The sequence below is a fragment of the Eucalyptus grandis genome, chromosome 11 (genome assembly GCF_016545825.1).
Source record: "Eucalyptus grandis isolate ANBG69807.140 chromosome 11, ASM1654582v1, whole genome shotgun sequence".
Classification (NCBI taxonomy): Eukaryota; Viridiplantae; Streptophyta; class Magnoliopsida; order Myrtales; family Myrtaceae; genus Eucalyptus; species Eucalyptus grandis.
In genome coordinates this window covers 17,749,846-17,762,122 of record NC_052622.1, presented here as the reverse complement: position 1 = coordinate 17,762,122, position 12,277 = coordinate 17,749,846, and the positions used below count along the sequence as shown (strand labels likewise).

At 42.0% G+C, this 12,277-nt stretch overlaps 2 protein-coding genes across 2 annotated transcripts; one reads left to right on the top strand and one right to left on the bottom strand.

Moving 5' to 3' along the window:
- The first annotated feature begins 1,536 nt into the window (after nt 1-1,536).
- Nucleotides 1,537-4,549, top strand: LOC104434196 (transcription factor bHLH96). The gene is made up of 3 exons (XM_010047172.3): nt 1,537-2,344; nt 2,821-3,285; nt 4,205-4,549. The coding sequence occupies exons 1-3, from the start codon at nt 1,820-1,822 to the stop codon at nt 4,301-4,303; spliced, it is 1,089 nt and encodes a 362-aa protein (XP_010045474.2). The 5' UTR covers nt 1,537-1,819; the 3' UTR covers nt 4,304-4,549.
- Nucleotides 4,550-9,165: 4,616 nt separating this feature from the next.
- LOC104416305 (RING-H2 finger protein ATL54) lies at nt 9,166-11,396 on the bottom strand. The gene has a single exon (XM_010027715.3). It carries the CDS (start codon nt 10,913-10,915, stop codon nt 9,677-9,679), a length of 1,239 nt encoding a protein of 412 aa, XP_010026017.2. The 5' UTR covers nt 10,916-11,396; the 3' UTR covers nt 9,166-9,676.
- Between the last annotated feature and the right edge of the window lie 881 nt (nt 11,397-12,277).

The window sequence follows — 12,277 nt, the reverse complement described above, 5'->3', positions numbered from 1 at the left end:
GTCTCTCTCTCCCTCTCTCTATTATTATTATTATTATTATTATTATTATTATTATTATAGATCTCGTAGACAGAATCTCTGGGGGCGGGGGCATCATCAGCTTTTCGTCATCTCTCTCTTTTTCCACGTCCAAGTGTCCGACCGCATTATTACCAAATGAAACCGCATGTCGCATCCGGCAAGGGTTAGGCAACCCTCTCTCCATTTCCGATATGGAGGAAGAAATTTAGTTTATTCCTCCTCTTCTGTCCGGGTCACGAAGTTTCGTTCTCCTCGCAAAAGCTCGGTCTTCCCTCCACATCATTATTGCCCTCCGGTCTTTAATGACCATGATTGGCCTTGAATCCGAGAGAGGAAACGACGACGTTCGGTCCGACTCAACTTAGATCGGGCATAGCTATGAGAGGTCGGATCGAGTCGAAATGAGAGAAAGAAAGCGCAGATCCAGCTCTTAAGCACGCAATGCACAAATTAGAGGGGAAACCCTAGATTACAATGCTTTTCGGCTGGCTTCAAATGGCCTTTGACTTCGTCTTGAGCTGGCTTTACGTTGGTTTTTATTTTTATTTTTTTTTGGTTCTATTGAACTTCATTTCCATTTTGCGGTGCCAACTGCTAATTTTTTTTTACAAAGAAAACAAAAATAGTCGGAGACGACTTGCGTGTGGACGTGATTTGTCACTAATTGCACGATCAAGCGAGTTAAATAATCAATTAAATTATGGGGGTCTGCTCAAGTTGCGGGATATGCATTTGATCTCTACGCAACCAAACATTGGTAGAGGAGTAGGGTCCTAAGCAACCAAACGTCTTGGGCCCCAATCGATTTCGAGGCTGTTCTTGGTCCCTCACTCTTTGTTAATTGTACCATCCATACGTGGCTCCTGTCCGAGTAGGAGAAACTAATCGGACTTGCGTATAGGTATTCACTTCCACCTTTGTTATACACGTGTATATGCTACGTTTGCCTGTTTCTCGATAAGTTAAACTTTTAGAGGAAAACGTTTAATTTTTTATATAATATTCAAACAAATCGACACTTCGATCTAGCCATTATTGGGTAATTTCACCCTAGTTTCTTTTCGTTTATCCTATTTGTCGATTTTCTTGCCAACGCGAGCGCATCCCACCTCCCTGCACATATATTCGGGTGTAAGGTCCAAATTAGCTACGAAGAGCGAGTATTAAGGGAAAATGATTTGTCTAGCTAACATAACAACGAAATAAAGGTCACAAGTTTGAACTGTAGCATGTCTCAGTAATCTAATTTAAGTCATACCCAGTTATTTTTTTTATGTTCCTATATGTTTCAATCTTTGTGTTTATGTTCATTTCAAGTGGTTCGCATGTGAAATGAGAGAGATAAGAAGTGGGGTTATACATAAAAGATACCTAAGCATTTGGGAAAAATTCTTTGTCTAAACAACTAATTTAGAGGAACTTGTAAATTATTTACCAAAGATGCTCGTGCATAAGAGAATCTCTCTTATCTCTGTCTAAGAGGAGGGGGGCAATGACCGGTCTACACTCTTCCAATCTCACGTGCAACATCCTGTAGCAGTCTCCTCCTTCCCTCCTCCTTCCCCCTTCCACCCCTTTGATGAACCCCAATTTAAAACCCCCTCTCCGCGCACTGCCTTTTCCTCCATCTCGAAGCTCACCACCGAAAAAAGGCGTCTTTGTTTGTTCTTTCAGAGCAACCTTGCGCCTTGGCTTCTTCTCCTTCTTCTCCAAAACCACCCCCCACCCTCTCTCTCCTCTGTTCTCTCTGCAAGAAGAGAGAGAGAGAGAGAGAGAGAGTTCATAAAAAAGAGAGAAAATGGCGCTCGAAGCAGTGGTGTACCCACAAGACCCTTTTGGCTACAGTCGGGATCAGTACTACGCCCTGGCCGGCGGGCTCCCGGAATTGGCCGACGAGAAGACCTTCTTGGACGCTTTCAACGACGACCCCACCGCCAACAACGCATGCTGCTGGGACTACTACTCCTCCTCCTCGGCCAACACCTCGGCCATGCACGGCGTCAGCATCAGCAGCGGTCAGTGGCCGGCCCTGGACCCCAACTCCTCGTCGCCGGAGACCACTTGCGCCGCCGCCTCCGCCGCCGCCGCCGCCGAGGCCGGCAGCGGCGGCAGCGGCCCCGTCCCGGCGGCGGCGGCCGGCGGCGGAGGGGGAGGAGGAGGCGGCGGGAGGAGGAAGAGGAGGAGGTGCAGGAGCAGCAAGAACAAGGAGGAGATAGAGAACCAGAGGATGACCCACATTGCGGTGGAGCGCAACCGCCGCAAGCAGATGAACGAGTACCTCGCCGTCCTCCGCTCCCTCATGCCCCCTTCTTACAGCCAGCGGGTCAGTCCAATGTCCATAGCTAACACTCGCCTCTCTTCTTTTCTCCTTCGATGAACGAGGACGTCGGAGCGAGTCAAGATCTCCTATTTCCCCTTTTTTTTTTAACGTAGTTGATGACGACAACCTTTTCCGACAGGGTGAGGTCAAATCATCTTGAACGCCGCCCGCTATCCATCCTTTTCCCCTCTCCTTTCTCGTGACTGCCTTTTTCGCGATTGCCTCGGTGTTTTCGGCTTTCTCCCCATTTCCTCTTTTCTTGAAAAATGGCTTGCGAAACGCTAATTCCGCATCCGATCTCGAAATTTGCAAGGACTGCGCCTCGTTTGTTTTTTAATCATTCGTTCGTTCTGAGATCCGGGGACGAATTCCCTCAATATCCGAGCTCGAGAATTCACAAATCTAGACGCATTCTGAATATATATTAGTATATAACTCGACATCTTCATTTATGTGTTTTGTTATTTTTATTTTCTCAGGGTGATCAAGCGTCGATCATAGGAGGGGCCATCAATTTCGTGAAGGAGCTAGAGCAGCTCCTTCAGTCCATGCAGACCCACAAGTCGAAACCGAAACCACTGCAAGACCTCGCCGCCGCCGCCAACAACAACAATGACAACAGCAACAATGACGTCGCCTCGCCTTTTGCCGAGTTCTTCAGCTTCCCACAGTACTCGACTCGGCTGGCCTCGGCTCCATGCGGCGGGCCGACCGAGCCAGCCACAGCTCTGGAGGACCGCAGCGGCGGCCCCCACCCCCAGTGGGTGGTGGCGGACATCGAGGTGACGATGGTGGAGAGCCACGCCAACATGAAGATCTTCTCCAAGAAGAGGCCGAGGCAGCTGCTCCAACTGGTGGCCGGGCTCCAGGGCCTCCGGCTCACCGTGCTCCACCTCAACGTCACCACCGTCGACGACTCGGTCCTCTACTCTGTCAGCGTCAAGGTATAGTACATTCTCACGTTTCTTCACCATACCACCCACTTGTCTTTCTCCCTTGTTTTTTCTCCGTTTCCTTTGCCATGAAATGATACGCCCACGTGTTGATTATTAGGTAGGCATGTCGTTTACTGCTCATGCAATATGCTCTCCGTCTCAGCTATAATCATAATATATTCCGAGACGTTTTGGTCCGATGATATCGTCGCAAATTGAATTTACTCGTATTTAGGAGTGTAAAGTGTAATTCTACGTCACTTTAGTACGCGATCATAACGTGTCTCATATGCATGTAGTCTAGGGTTGGATATCGTAATATGAATGACAAATACAGAATTTGTGGTGCACTGCGAGATAAGTTGAGATTCACAGGAAAATATAAAATTTTACGTGTTCTCTGTTCCTTTCTTTTGTTCTTTTCCTGCTGGTTTTCCGCTCCAGCATGATTAATTTTTTGGCTCGAATATGAGGGACCGTTTGGGTTGGGCTTAAAGTCCTCTAAGCAATAATCTAAGCACCGGGAAGAGAATACACTGTTCTTATACTTAAACAAAATGAAAGTGTTCAAAACAACTTTTTATATTAACCTCAGTGTTCTTTAGTAGACTCTAAGATTTACTTACCGTTAAATATAATAAAAATCACTTTTCGATCTTTAAAGTAAAATTAAAAATGTCAACTGTCAATCGCACCTTGTCGTTGCTTTGAGTGCAGTCATAGATTCATGTGTTTTAATTGTATAACGAGCCAATTGGTTAGGTCCACCAAGAATGTACATTCATAATTTCCTAGTTGAAAATTTCTTCTTGTGATCTTCTTGTGATCTTTTCTTTCTTTCCCTTTTAAGGATGTAATTTAATTTATTTATTTATTTCCAATCAGCTAACGTGTTTCCTTTTTTCTATGTCATGGTAAAATGAGACAGGTGGAGGAAGGATGCCACTTGAACACGGTGGATGAAATCGCGGCCGCTGTCCATGAATTGCTACGTAGAATCGAGGAAGGAGCTGGCGCTTTCACCTAAACTTGATTTGGAACCCTAATTAACCAACCCCCCTTCTCTTCTGTAACTGTGTTCACAAGCGCCTTTTCTTTTCTTTTCCTTTTACCTTCTTTTATCTTGCTTAATTCCACCTTTTAATATATTCAAACGTTCTGTAATTACCTCTCTCTCTCTCTCTCTCTCTCTCTCGCTCTCATATTTTTCATTTTCTTTTAGGATGTTCTGTGGAACTATGGTCTCAATTATGTTAGCTGGGATTCATTCTTATATACTATAGATAATTAATTAGAGGGGCCACTTACATGAAACATATAAATAAACGAATTATAGCTCGTTTTGAACAACACGAGCGGGGTTGAAACTCTTGTTATCAGTTGAAAGTATATGTGAAATTATGGTCCTTTTTTTCTGAAGGACGTACCACATTAAAAGTTGTCTCAATTATGGTCTCAATTATGTTGTCCAAGGTACTCATTGACCGAAAAAAAAAAAAGGTACGCACCACAGAGAAACATGAAAAATCCCATATCTTTTTGACAAAAATCAAGGCGTTATAAGATCAAGAGAGCTTTAGACCTAATACCATCGCCTTGACATGGAGGTATTCAGATCTTGGACCTGAATCATCACCTTGACTTGGACTTGAACCATGTATTCACCTTAAGGATACATCCAACTCCTCTCAAACTTCCTGAAAAGTAATGAATAAGATTGGAATGAGAAGATATGTTCAAGAAATCTCGGTGCCATATGTAGTGAACAGACGCTTTGAGTAGGTATTGACAGTTGGCCATTGCCAATTGAATTTGAAACATGCATCGACAGGTAATGACAACTAGATACATCAAGGATTAGTCATTTGATTGTTGAATTTCAAATTTGAGAGTTGTAAGAAATAAGGTCGATTAATGCCATAAAAAAATCCTAAATTGTTGTGGCTCATTGCATTAAAAGAAAAAAAAAAGATATGGGAATTTTACGCTTAGACACATGTACCCATAACTTTTTTCCATGCCGTTTTGGTCCAATTTCACAATTAGTCGTAATAAGTGCCATCTAGCATTGTAGATGCATGTCATTTGTTCAAGGGTTAATACCTTAAAAAATCATTACTGATATCATTTGAACATATTGGCCCAAAAAAATTTTGGTCTGACAAAATCTCAATTTTCTAGAATGGTCATTACTATTTTCTCCATGAGATATTTTTTCTTCCCCGAATACAAAATCTTCATCTTGAGTTGTTTCTTCACAAAGATGCAAACAATTTCAATGCAAAAACTTGATTTACAATATACTTGTTAGAAACACGCAACAAAAATCCGATACCTTCACTTGGGGAGAGACCTCAATTTGAGTCTGTCAACATATCATGTTAGACAAACCTTAGTTGAAAAATTTTAGCCAATGAGTTTAAGCCAACTAAGATATATTAATTTTTCCAAACCACACAAATTTGCTAATGAAAGAATTTTCTTTCTTTCATGATATATTCACCAAATATTAATACACTCCTATACCTTCACTCGGGGAAATTGTTAAGAGGGAGTTCAAGTCCAAGTTCGTTAACATATCTATTCAAAAGATTAAGGCAAAGATTGATGAGTCAACTAAGATAAATTAGTTGCTCCACACCACACAAATTATCTGAATGTGGGATTTTCTAGCACACCTCATACATGCATCTTAATAATCTCCTTCTCACATGTGAGTGAATTATGAAAAATGTCCAAAAACTTTGTTGCGTAATAGATTTTGACCAAAGGATCCCAAGACTAAGTTATTTGTTATATCCGATTAAACATACTTTTACCTAAAAACTTATGCTAATGAGTTATATGCCGATTAGAATACGTTAACTAATCCACGCTACACCAATGTCTTGATATGAGAGTTTTTTTTAACACAACTTACATACAGTTCTCAACAATAATGCTTCATATAAGAACGCATTAACGTACTCAAAAGTATATTTTAATTATGAAATCAAATCCGTTAGTTCCACATGAGAAAAAAGAAGAAGAAGAGCACATATATATTTGTCTAATCTGTAACATTAATATATTGAGCGGGATCGCTCTTTCAATTTCTTTTCATCTTCCTTGGTGCGATAAAGCGAATAAGATGATTCCAGAAAAGAAAAGCCATCGAACCTGCTACCTATGGTGGTCCAGAGAGTTGTCGTTTACATCAGATATTCATATATATTAAGCGGGATGGCCTTTTCACTCTCCTTTTCATCTTCCTGGATACGAGAAACCTTACTAAGATGACTCTCGAAAAAGCTCTTTTATCTTTTACCGCATGGTGGCCGCTTTTCAGGAAAAGGCAAAACCCTAAAAGCCTTTCTCCTTTTTCCCCTTTCTGGGAGTGCAACCGTTTGCTGCCACGTTAATACAAACAAAGAAAAAAAATGCTTTGGAGTGCATAAAAGGCTTTTTCAACTTTCTTGATTGGAACATTGCTCAGCCAATAGGATTTATTTTGAGTTGGGGACCTAAAAAAAATTTGTTTTTTTGCACTAGATGTTAATTGAGGAAAAAAAAAGTGTTCGGTTGGTTTCTTTTTGGTCATTTATTAATATTTGATTGTAATCATCACGTGATGTTGCTCAAGCTATTTCTGTGTCACTACAACGACATTAGGAATTGATACTAGGGAAATGATTATTGGTTTGGACACACTGCTTCATAGATATCTCAGCTTTTTTAAACTTGGAATTACATAGAGACTAAAAAAAAAAAAAAAAAAATTTGTGGATTTTACTGGGGTATAACAATTTGTACATAACATAGTTTTTTTTATGGAAGTGCAAGTATAACGTTCACATTCATGAGTAATTATGAGTTCATCGTGTCTCTACCTTAACCTCGAACAACTTTCATAAGTTGATCTAATTTGAAACTCACTAGTTCACGAACATGGTTAATTGACAATCCCCTTTTACATTGTTTATGATCGGAATATAATCATAGAAAGGAACTACACCCACATATCACAACCTAAGATCTCATGTTTTTGCATAAAAGCAGTTAAAATGACAGTCTAGAATGGCTTTTTCTCAGGCGCTCACTTGTGCACAATCTTGATACAAATATTTATCTTCCATGGCATTCTCAACAGCTAAGATATCAAGTCAGAGATAAGATTGTTGAGGATGTTAGGAAGCAAATTGAGATGAGATAGAGCTTTGTATCTCCTTAAATTCCATCACTAATCCAAACTCAAAATCAGATAAAAATCATCTTGCTCGATAAGCTAGGCGTTTCATCGAGTCGGATCGGGTTGACCCCTTATAGGCGCCTGATAAATGTTAACCAAGTCCAGCAAATTTCTAGTAAGATTGTTTTGGACAAATGTAATGCGATTTGTAAATGTTTTGTTCACTGAGCGCCTAACTTATAAATACGATATAATGCAGTAGGAGTTTGCGCAGTGAAAAGAACGTGACATTGGTGGTCCACTTGATTGGAAATGCTTAGCTTAATACCTCCAAAATCCAGATCGGAGGAAAATATAGCCCTTTATTTCCATCTTATATAGCTTGGGTATTGGACACGGCGCTTCGCCACTCCGCGGTGCCGAACCCTGAACGTGGAGTGGGCCAAAAGCGGCAAAACTGGCAGGGCCAGAATAGATTTTGCCCCTCCCTGCCAATCCGCCTCGCCGGATGTACTTATTTTGCTATTATCTGTACATGCAAAAGATACGTATTAATTTAGTTTCTTATAGATATTATATCCATGTTTGTTATTGAAAACTCAATACAACCTATATTTGGAAATTAAAATTGGAAACACGCAGGTCTTGGGCTAGAAACAATAGACGAGAGCCGAAAGTCTTCGAAAAGATAGATTAGCTCACTATCTTTTAGTGGGCCCAAAATGACCTGCGCCAATTCCCTAATGTCATCGAAATTGGGACTCTATCCCCCTTTGCCCATCTTCTCAGCACACGTTGGGTGGCCACTTAGGGGTGGGCTAGGCATGGGCAACGGTCCACCGGGACCCTGACCCACACGGGACATGTAAGGGTCGATTTACGCGTGAGGGGGAGTATTAAATCCACATCGCAAGGTTGAACTGAGAACAATCTATTGAACTAACTTATCAAAATCCGTTGGTTTAGTTGTGGATTCAATTATCCGAGAATTAGTTGGGGCCAAGTATGTTACTGGTTCTACCCCAAAAATTGGACCATGCAACCTATGTGTCCATGTGGCATTTCTTATTTATTCAATTTATATATAAGATGACACTAATACTAGTAAATTTGAAACTAAGATGACCTTATATATGTTTCTTTTTTCCTACTTTTTTTAAAACAAAGAAATTTCAATAATATATAGAACCAAGTTCAAAAATCATCATAGCAACAACAAGCTCATTAATAGTGGACATTAAGCACATCATGAATTGCCTTCTTAATTAATAGATGATGTTCTTCTTCTTCGCGTGCGTGGACTAACATGCGTCTAATATAAAGAAATTCACAATGATTGATGCCTCGACTTTTGTTTATTATTGTGATAAAAGGTGGGGAGAGGCAACCAGCACAGCTATTTCGTTTGGGCTATACCCTAAGGATTCACACGCACGCACGTACACTACTAAATATCCAGTTCAAACCAAACTGCTCACTTCTCCCGCACATCTACAATTCCATCATCACAATTCGTGATGTCGGAAAATACTCAGCGTAGCTACTTCGTATGGGCGCTACCCTAAGGATCTTTACACATGTTACTAAATATTCGGGCCAAGTGGAACTACTTGACCCAACCATAGGTATATGATTCCGTCATCGCAATTCATGATGAAGACATATACTCGAGGCACAAATTGGGACGTCCTCACAGAGTATTGCATATTAAGCCAGTCACGTTGTAAGAATCTATGAAACATACATCGGGTTTTATTGAAGAACGCAAAGTTCCTGTCCGTTTCTTACAATCACATCCCTCGACTTTATGTACAATTCTTTCTCCCGGGACAAATTCCATCCTTGGCTTTAAGGCCCTTTCATCTCAAGAAAGAGCAGTTTCACACGGCGATGATCTTTCGCAGAATCGCCATTAATCACTTCCATTGGGAGATTTTAGCGAAGAAATCACTTCGATACTTTTCACACATGGAACAAGATACAAACTACGTGTACTCTAGGAATCAAGAGAGAAACAAAGTTCTACTTGATTGTACTTATTGTGCGCTTGATGTTACCTTCAAGATGACTCTATGAACATTGCAGTCGACAGCTTTCCTCTTTTGCAACTCCGTTTCCGGATTTCTGCTGCGCGAGCCATTTGGGCCTGCTTCCCAAGCAGAAATCCGTACTTGAGAACACCTTGATCTTATGCCCGTTTGATCAGAAACGGAAAAATTTCTTGCGAGTGTGTTAGGAAGGTTGAGCTGAATCACAGCAGCTCCGACTGTCTCTTGATAGGAGGAACCCTTCGCTGCACGAATGCGATCTCGTCACGGTCGCCGAACTTGGATTGCTCAGGAACTGCCCAATTGAAGAACCGCCCATTCTTCCATCAAACACCTTCTGATGTTGATCAGCCGTCCCCTGCGGACCAACTGTTTGATCTTTCTCGCTGCGAGACTTCCTCAGGACAAACAAGGGTGACAGAGTTCCTAGAGAATCGGTGGAATCAGCTGCTGCTTGATCAGTAGCAGGGTCTCTGTTGACTTCTGTGTCGACCTTCAAGATCACTTGACCATCAGCAGCTGCTACTTCATCTTCATCCTCTGTTTCTGTTCTGGTTTCAGGAGCACCGTATCTGTCGTGGCTGCCTCCCAACTCCACACCCTGTGTAGAATTCTCTACCCTGGCGTCTTCGTTGAGTCCCATCATCTCCAAAGTTGGCCCCGGGGGATTGAGATTTGCTGTGGCAGAGATGATGCTGGCGCGGCAGAGTGGACAATTCGTGTGAGACCTTAACCAGGTATCAATGCAGTGTAGATGGAAAGCATGGCTGCACTTGGGCAACAGCCTCAAAGTTTCGCCTTCTTGGAACTCGTTCAAGCACACAGAGCAATCACTACCTTCTATCAACCCCTCGCTCTTCCTGTACTTGCAAACCGTTATCGAGTTTATGATCGACTGCTGCAGGCCCACGGTGGTTATGAACCATATGGGGTGGTCGATGCGGTTCTCGTCCAGGAAATCTTCATCGTCATCGCCATCAGCCGGGGCTGCAGGGTTCGGTGGATTTCTCCTGGACGGCCACCAGGAATTGGACCTTGCTATGATGAGGCCGATGAGAAGGAAAAACCCCGAGAGCAATGCAACTACGATGATCAAAGATGGAGGGATGCGGCTGTCTTGGCTGGGATGATCAGAGGATGAGATTGGCAGAGGCCGTGGTGGAGGCGGCGTCGATGATGGGGGCGGCGGGAAGAAGAAGAAGTCGGGGCAGTTGTAGGGGCATGCCGGGTCGCAGAAGTCGGGACAGTTGATTGTCTCATTGGCATTGGAGAGAGCTGGAAAGAGCTTCCTGTTTCTTATCGCCATGGAAGAAAGACCCAAAAACAACCAAGAAGGAGAAGGAGGGTGCGAATATTGTGGAGGGGTGTGAAAGTGGGGACGGAATTGTTTTCTTTTTGTTTGAATTGGAAGACAAGAAAGCATGAAAATTAAGGAAGAAAGTCTCTTTCAAGGTTAAGTGAAGATGTTACTCAGCCTAGAAAACAATTGAAAGAGAGAGAGAGGAGGCCTGCGGAAAGTAATGGGTGGAGTGAAGAGGCAAATAGGTTTCTTTTCATGTTGAGCGAAGTTTGGGTGAAGGTGAGAGCTGAGCGTCGCCCCTCAGACAAAATTCCGGGTTCGACTTCTCAAAAACCACGCGATTCTCGACCTCGCTTGATGCGCAAATGTCGAAGTGACTTGCGTGTCTCGAGAGGTTTTATCGACCCGTCTTGCTCATGAGAAGAAACTAAACTGAATCGAAAGAGAGCGACGATAACTTTGATGAATGACGACGCATCGCCTCATAAAGGCGATGGACGAACCCTCGAAGGCATTGCACCAACTAAAATCTAAGCTATTGTTTGCAGAATTGCATAATTAATAATTTTGCATAGAGAGCAGATCAGCTTGTATTCATTCCCTTTAACTCAGTTAGGCACCTTTCGTTGACGAGAGCGAGCTTTCCTCTTCCATCTTTTCGATTTTCTTAATCCATATTACTGCGTGTAGGTGTTGGAGGAGCCATCAGTGTCGGCTCCCACGTCCCGATCGAGATACAACGATAATGATAATTTAAATATCGTGAAAGGCAGGTTTAGGATGGCCGGCATCATGCTTAAGGTGGTAAATACCTTTCGAAGTGAAAATGATCTTCCACCAAAGCCATCTTTTTTACCCACTCTTCTTCCTCTTCGCTTTCTAACCCACACACACTAAACAGCTGCCAATAATTTACCAAAACCTCAACATCACACGAGTAGGAACGCATCTAATCAAGAAGAAAGAAGAAGAAAAAAAAACAATAGAGAAATAGGGTTCGTACGAGATTGTCTAAATCTCCCAGGATTGGTGATTTCGCGTCTCAAATTTCTTGACTCTTTGTTCATTTCTCGACTAGTCATCATTCCTTTATTTTGCAACGACATTTTGTCTGATACTGTCAAGAAAGATGATCAAATAGAAGATTAGAGCTGTTTTAAAGTTAACTAGTCAATAGAAGTTTTGAAATATCCGAGTCCCAGTGACTCCAAATAACAAGCGCTCATTTCTTTTGGTAGGAATCTAGGAAATTCAAGATGGGGGCAAAATCACACTTCACACCACATTTTTTTTGGAGATTAACACCATAATCTTCTTAATCTAACTTTTTAAAAGTGTGAAATGGGCATGTATGGGCTTAGCGATTCTTAGGAGAGAATTATCAAAAAAGTCCTAAACCTATTGCAATTGTGCCAATTCAACCATAAACTTTTTTTTTTTTTTTTTACCAATTTAGTCCTAAAGTTTTTACAATTGTGCCAATTC

What these genes read in the sequence shown, in the direction of transcription:
- LOC104416305 (XM_010027715.3), bottom strand. Translation starts at nt 10,915, where the DNA reads ATGCTTTCTTGTCTTCCAATTCAAACAAAAAGAAAACAATTCCGTCCC.
- LOC104434196 (XM_010047172.3), top strand. Translation starts at nt 1,820, where the DNA reads ATGGCGCTCGAAGCAGTGGTGTACCCACAAGACCCTTTTGGCTACAGT. An exon ending in CCCCTTCTTACAGCCAGCGG is followed by an intron (nt 2,345 to 2,820) that starts GTCAGTCCAATG and finishes TTATTTTCTCAG; the next exon opens with GGTGATCAAGCGTCGATCAT. An exon ending in TCTACTCTGTCAGCGTCAAG is followed by an intron (nt 3,286 to 4,204) that starts GTATAGTACATT and finishes AAAATGAGACAG; the next exon opens with GTGGAGGAAGGATGCCACTT.